Source organism: Tursiops truncatus, chromosome 10, assembly GCF_011762595.2.
Source record: "Tursiops truncatus isolate mTurTru1 chromosome 10, mTurTru1.mat.Y, whole genome shotgun sequence".
Lineage (NCBI taxonomy): Eukaryota > Metazoa > Chordata > Mammalia > Artiodactyla > Delphinidae > Tursiops > Tursiops truncatus.
The window spans coordinates 35,722,658-35,740,530 of NC_047043.1; the positions used below are offsets into that span (position 1 = coordinate 35,722,658).

The 17,873-nt window shown below is 44.0% G+C and overlaps 1 protein-coding gene across 3 annotated transcripts in view; it reads right to left on the minus strand.

Moving 5' to 3' along the window:
* The window catches only part of ZFAND3 (zinc finger AN1-type containing 3), a 324,315-nt gene that overhangs the window by 11,698 nt on the left and 294,744 nt on the right, over positions 1-17,873 (minus strand). For all 3 annotated transcript variants that reach the window (XM_073810776.1, XM_019949681.3, XM_073810775.1), the window contains one exon: positions 14,984-15,151. In XM_073810776.1, coding sequence (XP_073666877.1) covers positions 14,984-15,151 — 168 coding nt within the window. The remainder of the gene's footprint in view (positions 1-14,983; positions 15,152-17,873) is intronic.

Below are 17,873 nucleotides of genomic sequence, written 5' to 3' on the forward strand. Positions count from 1 at the left end.
AAAGAGGGGCACTTCTTGTCGTCCCCTCTGTCCAACCATGTCCCAGGCACTGGGGTAGAAAATAAACTAGACAGTTCGGTGGCCCAAACTCTCAACTCCACAGGGGACAACAGAGAAAGAGAACACCTTTCAAATCACAGGAGGAAATAAGCAGCGGCCCCTCCCAAGCTCACACTACCCCATGAGTCAATGCCGGGATTCTCCAACACCACCACACCTCAACTTCTGCTCTCTTCCCTTTTCTTTTTTGTGCCTCAGTAACTATGGTTGCCTTAACTCCTGATCTGACAGCAGAGGGTAGTTTCTGGACTGCAGGCTCAAGGGCGGGTCAAGTTTGGTGATGTTGAGTACCCACACCAAGCAGCCTCTATATGCTGCTGCCCTCACCTCTATGCTAAGCCTGCAGTAAATGCCTTCATTCCCTACTGGGTTCTGCCTAACTCCGAACAGGTATGGGAATAACATCTTAACAAATAAGGAGACGTGGAAAGGTGAGGAATTTCCTAGACAAGCCAGCTGATCCAATTACTTTAGGCACTTCTCCAATAAATTATAGGGCGGACTCACTTACCCTTTTCAGTTTGTGGCCTCTGAACTCTGCTCCAATATCTCCCGGTCAGTCTTGACCACCCACATCTGCAGCGTGACAGCTCCTCTCCCACCAGCTAGGAGAGCACCAGCTCTCAGCACTTCCTCCCTGCCTCACCAGCACTTGTTTCTTTTCAGTCTCTGGGTCTCATGCCCTTCGTGGGTCCCTCCCAGGGACCCAGCCGCCTGGCAGGGTGACTTGGAGTCTCAGAGGCTGAACAGTTCTAGCAACACCAGGCACTGTGTGAGAGCCAACAACCCTCCACCGCTGTGCCTGGGGCTCTGGCTAGTGGGCGGCCTTCTCCATATCTGCCTTCCAGAAGACAGCAGCACCCCGCCCCCCAAACGCAAGTTCTCTTTTGGTAACGCTGGCTACAAAGTCAACCAACACTGCAGAGCTGTGCTGCTATCTGCCACAGTCTTATTCAGGCTCATTTCCGACAACAAAGCAGCAAAACTTGAAGCGGCAAGGCTTTTCCTGGAGTCTGCATCTTCAGGGGCCAAGAGGTGAGGAGTAAGGACTATCATGTGATCTTGTCAGAACCTCAGTCTGCTTAGCTAAAAGCACTTTCCAGAAGCAAAAACAAACTTCACTGATATTGATCTCTTCAGAGGAAAGGTCCTATAGAAATCTCACCTAATAAATAAAGGATTCAAGCTCCAGTGTTGGGCTGTCAGTCCAGGAAGGGAAAGAAGCTATCAGACTCAAGGAGTCAAGAGTATTTATTGGTCATCTGTGCACTGTTTACAGAGCTCTATTCTAGGGGCTGGGTGGAGGAGAAGGGGAAAAAAGAAGTCACTAGTTCCCGGCTTTTAAGACAGCTGGAGACGCACAGAGAAGAAAATGCTGAAGGACACAAGAAGCAAAGCAAGAAATCAACTGCAAATAAAATCAATACAATCCAGCTATGTGTAATAAATCGGGGGTACTGAGGAGAGGTCAACTGCATAAGGTATCCTGGAGGAGGTAAGTTTTCAAGGAAAATGAGGACATGAATTCGCACTCAGGAGAAAATGGAACAAACACGTCAATGAGAATTAAGTGCCACTGTGTCTCTCATTATCCAGGCGCAGTGGGGGACAAAAAAGGGGCAATGCCATGGACCCTGTCCTCCAGAAGCATCACATCTAGATGGAGCAACAAGTGTCACATGGAACAGTGGTTCCCAGACAGGAGGTCGCATAAATTGTTACCAATGAATGTTTCCTTGAGATGGGGAAGTGCTCAAGGAACTGGTAACAACTATACAGCTGAAAATAGAGACAACTCATGCTGCAGTCATACCCTCACTGTTCAGGGCACCCCATGGGCCAGTGTGGGAACATGAAAAAGTGGTGAGATTCTGGCAGCTCAACAGACCTGGGTTCAAGTGCTCCCTAATATTTCTGAGTTACTTAACTTCAAAGCTTGAGTTTCACCTCTGTAAAAAGGGAGTACCACCTGTCCAACCATGCTTTTGTAAGAGTCAAATGATAAATAACACAGTTGCAGGCATCCAGCACATAGCTGGTGCTCAATAAAGCTGTTCTTCAAAGATTATTGTTTTTGTTTCTTATGAATGTATTTTATTTATTTATTTTTTGGCTGCGTTGGGTCTTCATTGCTGCGCGCAGGCTTTCTCTACTTGCGGTGAGCGGGGGCTACTCTTCGTTGCCGTGTGCGGGCTTCTCTTTGCAGTGGCTTCTGTTGTTGCGGAGCACAGGCTCTAGGCGCGTGGGCTTCACTAGTTGCAGCACGTGGGCTCAGTAGTTGTGGCTCGCGGGCTCTAGAGTGCAGGCTCAGTAGTTGTGGCACATGGGCTTAGTTGCTCTGAGGCACGTGGGATCTTCCCAGACCAGGGCTCAAACCCTTGTCCCCTGCAGTGGCAGGTGGATTCTTAACCATTGCGCCACCAGAGAAGCCCTAAAGCTGTTCTTCCTTCACCTAGAGGATCACAACTGCAGTGGTACAGGGTTCATCCATTCACTCATTCAGGCAACACTGCACACCAGGTACTATATAGCAGGGCAGAGAGCTACTAAAGAACACAAGATGGTCCCTGTCCTCCAGTGCTTATGGTCTGGGAGGAAGTACAGACATGCAGTCAATTTCAGTGTGTTCTGAGAACTACAGCAACAGAGGCCAACCATGGACTCCACAGAAGACTTTTGAGCAGTCCCACAAGGAGATTAGCAGATGAAAGGTTTTATTAAAAAGACTCTCATATTTTGTGACGGCCTCTGATGAGGAAAACTATGGAGACAAGCACTGAGCCCAGTCTGGCATTCCTGTACCCCACCCTGCCCTTGATGTCCCCACACTATTCTTCAGTCCCCGTGAATGAACTTGCTACTGGAAGGGACTGGGGTGCTGGAAAGCCAAAGCCACTGTGTTCAAATATCTGAAGAGAAGCCTTGCAGGAGAGGAAGATGATTTGTGACAGGTCTCTCCAGAGGGCAGAGTGAGGAGGAATGAGGACATGTCATGTACGGAGGCTGGTTTTAGTTCAACGGAGGAAGCACCTAGTCAGTCTAAGCTGCCTGCAACAAGACAGGCCTCACTCCCTCCAGGCTGGAGATGTACATGGTGGCTGGATTACCTGCCAGGGCAGGGCAATGCTGATGTAGTTTCTGCAGCATTAGTTCAGGGAGTTGGACTGGCGCCAGATGGATAACTTCTAAGTCCCTTAAGTGCTTGGACTCTGTGTCAGAGAGTGATAGGTTTGCTAGGCAGGAGTGAGAGACTGGTGTGGTTATACACAGTAGGTCTGTGACCTGTAGTTTCTGTGAGCCCCAAAGAGCCCATCTTATTCATGTGCAAGATGAATCACCAGTTTTATTTAGGCAAATACACCCATCCCCAAAGTTGAGTATTTAATTAAACCAAAAGCATATCAAATAATTTTAATCAGACCAAGCAAGCAATGCTGCTCTTATAACATACCTGTCTCGCCTGATATTTCCCCCTCTACCAATAAAAATTCAAGGCAGATAAAAGTATGTAAAAATAAATAATGCTAAGGTTTTCTCTCCAAACCTTATTCCTTAAGTCAATTATTCCATTGGGAAACCCTCAGGTTGTACATGTACGCCAGCATCAAGAATTTCCATGGAGGGCTTCCCTGGTGGCGCAGATTGGGAGTCTGCCTGCCAATGCAGGGGACACGGGTTCGAGGCCTGGTCCGGGAAGATCCCATATGCCGCGGAACAACTAAGCCTGTGCGTCACAACTACTGAGCCTGCGCGTCTAAAGCCCGTGCTCCACACCAGGAGAGGCCACGACAATGAGAAGCCTGCGCACCGCGATGAAGAGTGGCCCCCGCTCACCGCAACTAGAGAAAGCCCTCGCACAGAAACAAAGACCCAACACAGCCATAAATAAATAAATAAAATAATTTTTTTTTTTTAAAAAGAAGAATTTCCATGGAGACTGGGCCAGACATTCTCCCATTCACCTGCTTAGGCCTGCCTTCAAACACTACCACAAAAGGACGTTCCCCTAAAGAAAACCAGCAGGCTCACCAGAACACCACATTTCATTGACTTCTAATTTTTTCTTGTATGTTATTACAAGAAATAATAACAGATGGGGTACCTACTATAGGCCACATAACTCTAACAGGGGCAGTGGGAAGCTACAGAACAACACATGGTCCTGCTCTCTGAGTATTTTAGAATCTAGCAGGAGAGAGGAGACCAGTGGAGGAAGGCATGTGTTAAAACACTCAGAAGATGTAAATCTCTGATTGAAAGAGAATGGAGTTGCCTAGATCTGACATAAAACCTCTGACGTGCATGACCTCATTGGAAATTTCTAGTAACTATTTTGTCTTAAATTACCTTTACATTTCCTATGAAGAAATGAGCTATTAAGTGTATAGGCAGTGTATCAAACTTTGGGGTATATTAGAATTGCCTGAGCAACTGCATTTTTGCTTTCCAAAGACGCATCCCCACCTACTCAGGGACTCTGAAGTGCTGGTCTGAGGCCCGCACTTTTTAAGAAGTTCTACTCAAGGGCTTCCCTGGTGGCGCAGTGGTTGAGAGTCCGCCTGCCGATGCAGGGGACACGGGTTCGTGCCCCGGTCCGGGAAGATCCCACATGCCGCGCAGCGGCTGGGCCCGTGAGCCATGGCCGCTGAGCCTGTGCGTCTGGAGCCTGTGCTCCGCAACGGGAGAGGCCACAACAGTGAGAGGCCCGTGTACCTCAAAAAAAAAAAAGTTCTACTCAAGAGGGAGTCACATAAGAATATAGTATGATGACAGAGAGTGTTTACTAGCAGATATCTGCATACAATGTACTAAACACAAATTAGTTTTAACTACACACATAAAAGGCACAAGAAAGGACATTTCTTTAGCAACACCTTTGTGAACAATTTGATATCAATTCTGAAAGAAATAATATTTTAACCCTGTTATTTTGACTAAATACTATTTTTACCACAACTGGTCTAATTTGGTGACATTTTGCTGTGAAGGGTCCATATAAGAGTCCCAAGTCCTGAACAAGGTTCTGGAGGCTGAACTAAGAGGAGGTTAAGAGAGTCAGGTGTATTAATCTGGAGGAAAGACCAAGAAATCTTCTGGGTACTTCAGAGGAGATAAGAACAGAAGTCCCCCAGGGATGGCCAAGAATATGTGACAAGAAGCTGTAGTCAGTGGGGGCTGAAAGCTATGCTGAAGGGAGGGAGAGTGGGCTCTGCTGTGAGCAGTTATGTTGGTCAGAAACTCTTCAGCAGTCCTTGAGTTTCAGATCAAAGCCTGCGTGAAATAACAACATTTAGCACACAGGTGTGATACGAGGCTAGTGGCAACTTTTCTGGCCTTAGTTTCCTCGTTTACAACAAGCAAACAAAACAATGGGGGAGGGGGCGTTGGACTAAATGACTGCTAAGGCTTCCTCTCATCTTGGTGGTATGTGATTCTATTACCCATCTACCCACAATTTTTTTGTGATTTTGTATTGCAGTAATAAAAGCATTTAATTCAAACAAAGCATTTCTCAGTGTGGTTTGCTTTCATTATCTCAAGTGAGAATAACCCAGAACGGCATCTTGGGTTATAAATCTGTTACGATTTTGGTTTTGAAAAAAGAGGAGTGCCCTCAGGTCACAGGCTTTCCCCACTATGGCTGGACAGACACGTTAGGACTCTGAACAAAGGGCATGTGTTTCAACTGTAAGCATGGGACAGGAGAAGTCTTTAAAACACGCCTTTGTTCACCTTTTTTAGGTCACATCGTAGCTCACCATGAGTTGTATCAGCTGTTTTGGGAGAATGTATTTGAACATTTCCTATGTTTTCCTACAATGTATTCCACAGGTAACAACTATTGAACTTTGTCAGGATGGAGAACAGCTATGCAAAATCTACAGCTAAATCAGACATAAATGGTAAAAAACGGAATGCTTTCTATGTAAGATCAAAGAAAAGGCAAGGAAGTTCATTCTCAACACATCTATTCAACATCATGCGATAGGTCCTAGCCAGTGCAATAACACAAGAAACAGAAGTAACAGGCATACAGATTGGAAAGGGGTAAAACTGCCCTCATTTGCAGATGGCATGATCATGGATACAGAAAACCCTAAGGGAATCTAGTGAATTTAGTAAGGTTGCTAAATTTATCTTTAGTAAGATAAATTTACTTTTTATCTTTAGTAAGATAAAAGATCATATACAAAAACCGGCTGCACTTCAAAGTGGCAGCAAAGAACAACCTGAAAATAAAATTTTTAAATTCTATTTACAGTAGCATCAAAAAACTAAAATAGTTATGAATAAATTTAACAAAGAATGGAAACTGAAAAATATAAAACACTGCTATGAAATTAAAGAAGACTTAAATAAGAGGAGAGACATATCATACTCATAGGTTGGAATATTGTTAAAATGGCAATTCTGTAAATCTTTTTAAAATGGGCAAGATATCTGAAGTATAAATAGACTCTTCAGAAAAGAAGATATATGAGTGGCCAAAAGGCATATGAAAAAGATGCTTAACGTCACTGGTCATTAGAGAAATGAGTTAACATACGACAGTGAGATGGCACCACACAACCACTAGAATAGCTAAAGTTAAGAAGAATGACAATATTAAATGTTGGCCAATCATGGAGAAATTGGAACCCTAATACACTGCTGATGGGATTTTCTTAGAAAATGACCATTCAACCTGGCAATTCTACCTCTATGTATTTACCCAAGAAGGTACAACATATGTCCATACAAAGACTTCTGCATGAATATTTATAGCAGCTCTACTCATAATATCCCCAAACTGGCAACAACCCAAACGTATGTCAAATGGTAAATGGATAAACAAATGTGATTATCCATACAATGAAATAATACTCAACATTAAAGAGGAATGAACTACTGATATGTAACAACATGGACGAATCTCAAAAACAACATACTATGTGGACACACAAGACTGTATATATATACTGTTTGAATCCACTGATGCTAAAATTCTAGAAAAGGCAAAATTATACCAACAGAGGCAGATCAGTGGTTGCCTGGGGCTAGGGTAGGAGAGTGTAGTGACTGACTGAAAATGAGACATGTGGGAACTTTTTGGGGTAATGGAAATATTCTAAAATTTGAATTTGGTAAGGGCTGTACAACTTAAAGTTACTAAAACTCACTGAACTATATGAAACAGGTGAATTTTATGGTATGTAAATTATATATCAAAAAATCCCAAAAACACACACATATAACACACACCTTGCTAGGCAAAGAACTAAAATTATCTACTCTTAGAATTTAAAAAATTCATTTCCTTTTAAAATAAGCCATTTTTTTCTCTCCATAAAGAAATATCCTAAAACAGGGTAATCTATCCAAGTAGTTTTTGTTGGTGGTGGTGGTTTTTTTTTTTTTTTTTTTTTTTGTGGCACACGGACCTCTCACTGTTGTGTCCTCTCCCGTTGCAGAGCACAGGCTCCAGAAGCACAGGCTCAGCGGCCATGGCTCACAGGCCCAGCCGCTCCGCGGCACATGGGATCTTCCCGGACCGGGACACGAACCCGTGTCCCCTGCATCGGCAGGCGGACTCTCAACCACTGCGCCACCAGGGAAGCCCTATCCAAATAGTTTTGATTAAATTATTATTGTGTTGTTACTGCTAAGACTAGACTATAGAAATAGTTGCAAATTTGCTATCCAGATGGAAAATATTCACTTCAAGGGACAAGGGTCTGCTGGTTTGCCTGTCGGTAGGGTATGAGTGGGGAAGTGACACAGGCATCAGTAAATGTGCTCTGCACATTTTGTATTTTAAAAGCTTGGTCTTTGATGCTCCTTTGCTGGGGAGGGGAGCTCTTAATGTTTCTAATATCTCTCTACAGCCTTGTTAAAGGACATATGGTAGCTTGGCTCTCTGGGACGTGGTAAACTAATGGGCCAAATATGTGGAGCTAGTGTTCAGTAAAGGTTTGATTTGTTTTGCTCTAACACCTCAACTTGCAATTTAGAGGAGCAGCAGAGGGACTAATCTGTTTGGTTTTAGACCAGAACTCTTACACATTAAAGATTAAATGGGGACTACAAATAAGCATACTCTTGTTTAGGTGAAAGTACAGTGAGAGTGAAAGGAAGAGAGTAGCAAAGGGAGAAAATTTTCTCAATTTGCCTCAAGACTTTCAATTACTCTTAGCTCTCATATATACAGTAACGCCCATCAAAGGTTTTCTGTTGCTGCTGTTGTTTTTGTTTTTGCTTTTGGGAGGGTGGGCAGGCACCTCCTTCTCTTGAGCTGTAAGGTAACATAACACCCAGCTGCTGTCTCAGAAGTGCTGGAAAAACTTTAGCCTTTCACTGCCAGACTCAGCATAAAACAACAGGAGCTCCTAAAGGGCTGGGATCTTGGTCACCACACTCTATACAACACACTGCAGAGCATGGACTCGATACTCAACGGCAGTAATGATAACACCTAACTGACCAAACCAATTTGTTCATGATAAAGGATCTCAGGTGTTTCCATGGATACTAGGGTTTTCTGACAGATCCAGGCTAGAACTCTGTACACAGAATAAGGCCTTTTATAAGAAAATATAGCCTCGCTTTCTTTGAGACATAGGACAGAATGCCAAATGTCCCTGACAGTTTTAAATCACACTTGGAAGAGAGTTAAAATAAAGGCCTAGATGTGGGCTTATTTGTGGTGGTTTCTGATGCTGGTGGAATGGACCAGCCTGGTAGTTTCACGTCACCTACATGCTTCATAATCACCACAGCTCCTCGCCCCACACTCGACCTCAGAATATCACTATCTGTTCACCACTCAGTCAGTCCCCTGTAGTGGACGGGGACGGCTGTGACACGTGCACATTTCTTTCCACTTTGTGAATCAGTTCACACTCTCCCTAGATCATTCCTCTAAGAAGATTCAACAGCCTCCCGGGCTTTCCTGTGTGCTTAATTTTTTAAAAAAAAAGTCAAATTAGATCGTGTTGACCACATTCAAACCACTGATAGCTTTTCACTGCAAACCAATGTCCAAACCCTATAGCCTGGAATCTGGAATCCCTTCCCTCCTTTTCTAGCAGTCTCTCCTCACTCAACCACAAGGCTCCATCGGGCTGCACAGAGGTCACCTGCAGAACACCAGCTTGGTCCAAGCATCCTGTCTTTCTGCACTTCTAAGTCCCACCCTTCCTTTAATGCCCCTATTGTGGAAGCCTGTCCAGAGTCTTCCAGTTGGAATTAATCTCTCCCTCCCCATATTCCTATAACATATGGCTTGTACCTTGATTAAAACTCTTATGGTAGGCTGCCCTGGATGCCACTTATTTCATGCATGTGCCTGCCTTCCACTCAGGACCAGCAAATTCCTACTCTGAATGCCTATTTAAATCAGCTTAGGGATCTTGGAAAAGTGGCTGATTCCAGGACTAAGCAAGTACAAGATGCATCCAGAACACATCATGTTAGGCCACAGAATAAGAAAATGCTTTTTAAAAAACGGGAGGCAGGGACTTCCCTGGTGGCACAGTGGTTAAGAATCCACCTGCCAATGCAGAGGACACGGGTTCGATCCCTGGCCCAGGAAGATCCCTCATGCCGTGGAGCAGCTAGGCCCATGTGCCACAACTGCTGAGGCCCGCCTGCCTAGGGCCTGTGTTCCGCAACATGAGAAGCCATTGCAGTGAGAAGCCCACGCACCGCAATGAGGAGTGGTCCCCGCTCCCTGCAACTGGAGAGGGCCCGCGCACAGCAACGAAGACCCAATGCAGCCAAAGTTAATTAATTAATTAATTTTTAAAATAAACAAAAACAGGAGGTATGTCACAAAAATACAGAATTCAGCTTGAAGGAATTTCCACCGGCCAAATCTGAGACAATTTGAGCAACAAAATAATTAAGTACAGTAATGAATTATAAACCACTGAAAAATACAAGAGCCCGGAGTCCAAACCAGTAAGAGATAAATAAATGGGGGAGGAGAATGCTCCGTGCAAATGGTAAATGCAGGAGAAGGACTGGAGTTAGCAAAGCATCATTTTGCAACCATCATAGTAAAGACTGGTTCAGGCAAGAATCATCAATGGATGCTAAATCTAGGAGACCTTTTTGATGATGATCAGGACATTTATATAGTCAAAGTGTTTCCCACAGATTGCTTACTAGTTGCAAGGGCAAAAATACTATTTTTAGAGACATCAGGCAACACCTAGACTGGGTGAATGAAGCAAAATTAACATCAATAATGAGATGCAGATAAACATCCGTGCCTCCCAATGAAGAACCCTGAGGGGGACACAACATCACCCACATAGCATTCTGGCTGGGAATACATAACCTGAATCTAATCATGAAGAAACATCAGACAACCTCCAAACAAGGAGTGCTCTATTTAAAAAAGTGGGGGGTTGGGAAGGGTAAGCAGAGGAGGGTGGAGAAATGCAGCCTTCAAAATGTCAATATCATTAAAAACAAAGAAAGGCAATGAAAATGTTCCAGCTTAAGAGTCTAAAAGAGACATGACAACTAAATTCAACACTTGATCATGGACTGGATTCTGTACTAAAGGGAGGAAAATGCTTTTATGAAGTATATTATTGGATCAACTAGCAAACCTAGAATATGGACAAGAGATCTGATGAAAGTATTTATCAGTATCAGTTTACTGAAGCTGATAACTGCTGCGGTTATATAAAATAACTATTCTCAGGAAATATTCATTGACGTTTATAGGGATAAAGGGTCACAATGTTTGCAACTTACTTTCAAATGGTCCAGGACAAACTTTTAATTTCCAAAATGTAAAAAAAAACAATACCCAGAAACCTTTTCTGATTTAATTGTTAAGTGTGAGGCCCAGACATTCTATATTTTAGAGGCTTCCCAGATTGAGAAGCTCCTAGAACAGTGGTTCTCAAAACATGGTCCTCAGACCAGCAGCATCAGTTATTACCTGGGAACCTGTTAAAAAGGCCCACTGAGTCAGAAGCTCTGGGGGTGGGCCCAGCAGACTGTGTTTTAACAGCCCTCTGTGCAATTCTGATGCCCACTTAAGTCTGAAATCACTGACCTAAACTATGAGCTCCTATAGTCTGTATTCTACCTCCTATATTCCCCACAAAACCTAGCAAAATGCTTTATGAAAAATCACATCTCAATAAATGCTAGCTGACTTCAGCTTGACAGTGAATGAAAAGGCAGAAAGGACCACTGAGGCACTTTAAGTCGACAAACTAAAGGTCCCAGCTAAAGCATCACTCTGAGTTTCTAAAGGGAATATAAAACTTATTTTGAAAGCAGTAAACGAAGTCAGATTACTCAAGAGGTTAGTAAAAGCACTGTTGTCCCAAAAGGGAGCATATCATCTTACAGTGTAAGTCACTGTCAACTGAAAACATGCCATAACTTTTGCAAGCTCTTAGACTGGTATTTAAAAATTAATTCTGTGGTTCTGGGAAGCAATGCATAGCGATTAAAAAGCCATGCGGTATGCATCATGCAAGATCTGATTAGAAAACACAGTATCCACGTGGCTGTGCTGTGGCCCAGACTGGATGAGGATGGCCAGATTTCAGAACACCCTCCAGGTGGCCTTTGGAGAGACAAGACCCCTGTAAAGACAACAAGCTGATCAATTTGCCTACTGAGTAGAAAATGAAACAAATAAATCCATGTTTATGCAATTGTTTTCCATCTTGAGAAGTTAAACTGCTGAAGATACACTAGGATGCAGGGTATCACCCCAGCCTCACCACATGCTTTTACTGATTGGCACCCAGAAAGATTTCACAGGAAAAGGGTGTCACTATGGTATTGTTGATTTAAAGGTTATCTAGTCACAGCGAGGCAGAGGAGAATTCATCTTCAAAACTCACCTCCTTATTGAAAGCCCATGGAGTGTCTTGGCAATTAACAATTCCTATCACCTCTAGCTGTTCCCTATGTGAGAAGGCTCAGAACTCGCCTTACAAATTGCTCTTTTGAAGATCAAAGGGGAGCTGAATGTGTCTGTGTGCTCTCGATGAGACTGTGATTTAATGGAATTTTTAGAGAAGGCTTGCTGGCAGTGTTTGGATGACAGCCCCAGGCGGAGGATTCAGGGGAGCTTGGCCACTCTTCCCTTTGGAGCGGCTTCCCTGTCTTTAATTGGCACCTCATTAGAAATTAATGAAAATGACATCCTCTGTTCTTCCTGCTCTAGGCATCGAATGCTACAAAAAGGCCCATCACAATTCATAACACATTCAATTTATATAGCAACGGCTCTTAAGCATTATTTATGAGATGTGAATTTCTTGTCAGCAGTTAATAACCTGTACAGAGTGGAAGGGGAATGGAAAAAAAGATTGTGAATACATATAAAAAAAAAGATTTTCTGCAGTGGAGAAGTGTTCTGTTTGAGTTCAAACCGCCCTCCTGAATCTTCACTTTCAGTAGTAAATTACTGTGTTTCCCGTCTTCCAAAACCTTTCAGGGCAGTTAAACGTCTCCCTAGCACTCCATGCAGCCTCAAGGAAATAACTGTACAACTCACCTTTTCCTAGAGATCCAAGCAGACAGGCAGGAGGAACACAAGAGATATTTGTCAGGGACAGTCCCAGAGGTGTGTGTTCCCATTACTGTCCTTCATCTTTTAAAATGTGGCAGCTGACTCAGTCATTTTTCTGGGCACATAAGTATAATGCTCTCAGTGGGCCCAATTGAACTCCCAGCTCTCTCTAGGAAGGCTACATCTGGAGGGACTGCAGAAAGCTCAGGGCTCTCTTCTCCAGCAGAAAAATCAAATCTCTCTATAACACGACCCTCAGAATTGGGCATAAGCCAAGGGACCACGTGTTAGATCATTTAAAGAGAATGCACGTCTATGGCAAACCCAGTAGGCACTTACTTAGAAACCCAGCCTCCTGCCTGAGAGGTGAAGAGCACAGCAGAGTAATCTGCACTTACCAGAGTCAGTCAAGTTGGCTTCACTTTAGGAGCACATGAAGTCATCCAACATATATTTCTAGATATTTTCAGCTTGGTGCTTAAGACCTTAGGAAATAGGTGGCTTGCATCAAAGCTGAAGGGTAAACTGGGAGACTTGGTTACCACACCTCTGGATCTCTCAGCACTAAACTGTGAATTCTCTCTCACTGCTTGCCTGACAAGGAGAGGAGGTTATTAGCCACTGCCAGAGGCGAGACAGCACACTTGATGGATCAACTGCTTGATCCACTAGGGCAAATCCTGTGTAATACCCAGAATTCAGTTACTTTCAAGAAGGAAACAAGAATGTAAGGTACAGGAAAATCCCACGATTCTAATTTAGGAATCACCAAAGGCCTGTGTTACAAAAGCAACAGGCAAACGGTCAGGGAAGCTACACAACACTGGTAACAGACTGAACTGCTGAAGCCCCCAGGGGTCCACGTGAAGACCAAAGCAATAATTTGCAGACCACAAAAGATCAGACAAACCACTAAGGGCAAAGCTGGTTAGCCATGAGACCCCAAAGTTTCCTTGGGTAACCACAGTATTCCTTCACTACCTCATTAAGAATTTTACATTACCTGGGAGGGTTGATCAAGACACAGCCTAAGAAAAAGGTTCTGGGCTCACCTGGACCACATCACATTGCAGGAACAAAAGTGAGGTTTGAAAATTCTGCTGACAGCCTCTGCACCCACGTCTTATCCTACCTCTCTCCTTACACTTTCACACAAGCATTTAATAGGATAAATAAACGCCAGGTTAAAGACTAAAAACTTGTCCAGTGATACCTGGACTCCACATGCTAGTCACCATTTCTGCAGTTGAATATAAATATGTTTCTGATACTGCTGAGTACCACACACCAGACTGTGTAACAAACAGATTTCTACTCATGACAGGAAAGGAGTTCCAACTCAGTTTCCATGAGAGGCTGGAACTCCCTCCTGTCCTTCTCATTTCCAACAGGGCAGATAACTCAGGGACAGGAGCAGCGACGGCTATCTCTTCAGAAGATGAAGAGCTTTGAGCAGCTGTAACTTTCTAACTGCTGGGAGAACCACCCAGTCCTGACTACCAGCATCAGTACTTACAGGATATCTATGGCCATCCCAGAGGTAAAAGGAAGCTTCTAAAAGCTCACTTCTAAGAACAAAGGATACAGGACTCTCAGAGGCTAGAGCCAATGTGCCTGATGACAGCTCTGTCCCAAAGAACAATTTCACAATATTATGCTCTAAAGTCAAGAAATAAAAACAGGGACAGGAAAACTGTAAGTCAGCCTAAATAATGCAGCTACACAATTTTGCTTCCATGTGACACGATGTATATGGTCAAAGGGAGAGGAAGGATTGTTCTAAGTTTTGTTCCACTGTGGGCAGGCATAAAGTTTTTAAAAAGTACATCCCACCAAAAATTCCAAGAGTTGGTATTACACTGGATAATACAGAAGGAAAAGGTTACTTTAAAGCTATTTCAAGGGGTTAACTGACAATGAATTATGGTTCAAAGAAAATAATTTTCTAATCAAACTTTAATTTAAAAGGGATATGGGGGAGAAATCTTCCATTTATTATATATAGTAAGAAGCTCATTCAAAATTAATCTAATATCTGAATTTTATGGCACATATCTCAGAATTTCACTGGTTTGGTTAACTTCTAAATAAGTCATCAATGAGAAGGAACCACAGTAATATGCAGTGGAGAGAAGCTGAGAGCAGTAAGCAGTGACAATGCAACTCTAATGAAATATGTGTAAGAATAGTTGGGGAGGTTTTTGCCTTTTCTGTATGTGTGAGAGGAAATAAAGGGTGTTTAGAAATAAGAATCCTCTACTCTGATTTCCCAAGCTCCAAAGCTATAGCTCGAAGGGAGGTACTCGGGAGAAGAATGAAGGAGCTCAGCCTCTCAGGGTGCCAAGGACACAGCCTCCACCATGCTGTGTCCTCCACTGGGGGGACGCTTACCGCAGCGGCACGATCCCAGTTCCTGCTGCACCAGCTCCAGTTTGGTTTGGCACTGGAAGCACCGACGTCGGCTTTTCTGTTTAGATCGGCTGGTTTCCTCGGGTTGTTCAGTATTCTCCAGTAGTCGTGGCCGTTTCACTGGCGAAGCCTCATTCTCAGACTGTGAATCTGAGCAAAACAACACATTTAGGGGTCAGGGTTAGTGCTTGGCCTGGCAAGCACAACTGATTAATGTACAGCCGAGGCATTCTTCTGACCAGGCTACTGCCCTTTTCCAGGAACTGGATCAGTATGAGCAAGAGCCAGTTCTTCTAGCTGGCCTGGTTTACGTCACAAATTGTGACAAGCATGCACCTTTACAGCTGACTTCTAACAAGCCAGGCCCAAGCTAGGAGAGGAGGGTGGGTGGCTCAACAAACGTCCGTTCTGTGCTGTCTTTAAAAAACATCCATCTCTACAAGGAGACCATTCGAGCTGGAAATGGGATCCTCTCTTTGTGCCCCTTCTTTGGGTCCTAGCTGTTTACTGCTTGTATTGGTTATTTATCTCTTCTTGGATCTTTGTCCTTAAGTAGACTGTACTTCGCCAGAGAAGGGACTGTGTCTACTATTTCTGTATGTCACCATGCTTAGCACAATTCTATACCTGAAGTCAGTGTTTCATGGGTGATCCATGATCTTTTCTAGTAAAAAGACATTTCTAAGGGCTTCCCTGGTGGCACAGTGGTTGAGAGTCCGCCTGCCAATGCAGGGGACACGGGTTTGTGCCCCAGTCCAGGAAGATCCCACATGCCGCGGAGTGGCTGGGCCCGTGAGCCATGGCCGCTAAGCCTGCACATCCGGAGCCTGTGCTCCACAACGGGAGAGGCCACAACAGTGAGAGGCCCACATACCGCAAAAAAAAAAAAAAGACATTTCTATTCCTATGCACAACTAAACGCACAAGAATCAGGTTCTAATACTGAAAATGATTCCAACTTTATTCAGAGTGAACAAGTGTCCTTGCTTGTTCACAGATAAGCTGTCCCATGGCCTCCAGAGTGGGGTGGTACAGAGGCAGCACTTGGCACTGCAACCCTAGGGCTGGTGCCAAATTAGCAGGTGAAGGGAGATGTAGTGTGCAACAAGTGTTTTGTATAATCTTAAAAAAGTAAAATGCAATAAAGTTCATGTCACAGGCAGACTGTAAATAACTCTTGCTTTCAAAAAAAAAAAAAAAAAAAAAAAAACAAAGAAAAGAAAAGAGCCAGCACGTGGGGGGCTCTGTATTCTTGGAATTACTGCCACTACATACTGACGATGCACCTCTCGCCAAGGTTCCAAAGTGATTTGTGCTAAAACACCTCTGGAAGAGAGTCTCCTAATACAGTAGCTTCTTACTGGTCTCCCTGCCCTTCCCCTTGTCCTACAGTCTATTCTCCACACAGCAGCCAAGCGACCCTGTTAAAAATCAAGTTAGAATCACTTCACAATCCTGCTCAAAATCCTCTAATAGCTCCCTTTCTTGGATGAAAAGTTCAGATACTTCCTATGACCCTCAGAAAGGCCCTGCCTTTCTTATGTGCCCTCCTCCCATCTCTCTCCCCTCATCCCCTGCTACTCTCTCCCTCTGCTCCACCCACACTAGCCTCCTGATTGTCTCCTAACTCAGGGCCTTTGCACCTTCTGGTCCCTTTGTCTGGAACACTCTTCACCCAGATCTACAGGGAATCCCCTCTTTTAAGTCTTTTAAGCTACATTTTCAATGAGGTCTTCTTCCCTGAAAACCCTATCTAGACCACTCTTGCCCCTTCAGCAGCACTTCCCTTCCTCCCTTTTCCTGCCTTTTATTCCTCCCCAGCACTTTTTTTTTTTTTTTTTTTTTTCCCAGCACTTATCTTTTGACATTATCCTCCAGGAGAATGTAAACTCCTGGAGGGCAGGAAGTTTCACCAGCTTTGTTCACTAATGTGCCCTCTATGCCTACAACTCAGTATTTCTTACATGAATAAATCTTCTCCTAAGGCAGTCCTGATTTTCTATTTACTGTGTCTCTAGTGAGAAGCGGTAGACCGTTGGCAGTTTTTCTTTCTTTTTTTTGGCCGCACTGCGAAGCATGGAGGATCTTAGTTCCCCGACCAGGGATCGAACGGAACCACGCCCCCTGCAGTGGAAGCACGGAGTCTCAACCACTGGACCACCAGGGAAGTCCGGCTGTATTTCAAGGAAGGCTGTCTGTATCCCCTTCCCAGCCTCCCTCTGCGTGGAGAAGATGCTGCATTTCGCCAGAGCACTCACTGGCCCCGACAGTGACGATGGTAACAGTTTGCTCACAGCCCTCTGGCCCACCGCACCTTGCACTGACTTTCAGAAGGTACGCACCATTCTTAGCAATTGTAAACTTCATTTTTCATTTCATTTAGTTCTTGCAGCCTCCATGACATTTTCCCCCAATACAAACCAACTAAACAAGGCCTTTGATGAAAACAATTGAAAGCAAGTTCAGCCTATTTCCCAGCTCTGCTGAGCAAAGCTGTCCAAACCTAGTCAGTGTGATGACTGAGGCAGCCAGACACACCAGGCCCCTCCCCTTCCCCTATAAGAGCAACAAGCAACAATCTAAATGTAAATCATTACAAGGCAGGAAGACAAAAGAAATTCACCTAGTATGGGCCACACTGTTCTCTGGGGGGTCCTTTTTTACAAACCAGAAAGGGCACTATTTGTATTAATAACCCTATTTCGACATTTTTTTTTTTCCATTGGGTAATGAGAAGAGAAAATTCTAGAGTAAAAACCGAAACAAAAAAATGGTGTTTGTTCTGAGACAAGGTCCTAAATCTGGAGCATCCACATAAGAAATTATCCCCCAACCCTGGGGGGTGAGGTGGGGAGAGGAGATTAGGGTTCAC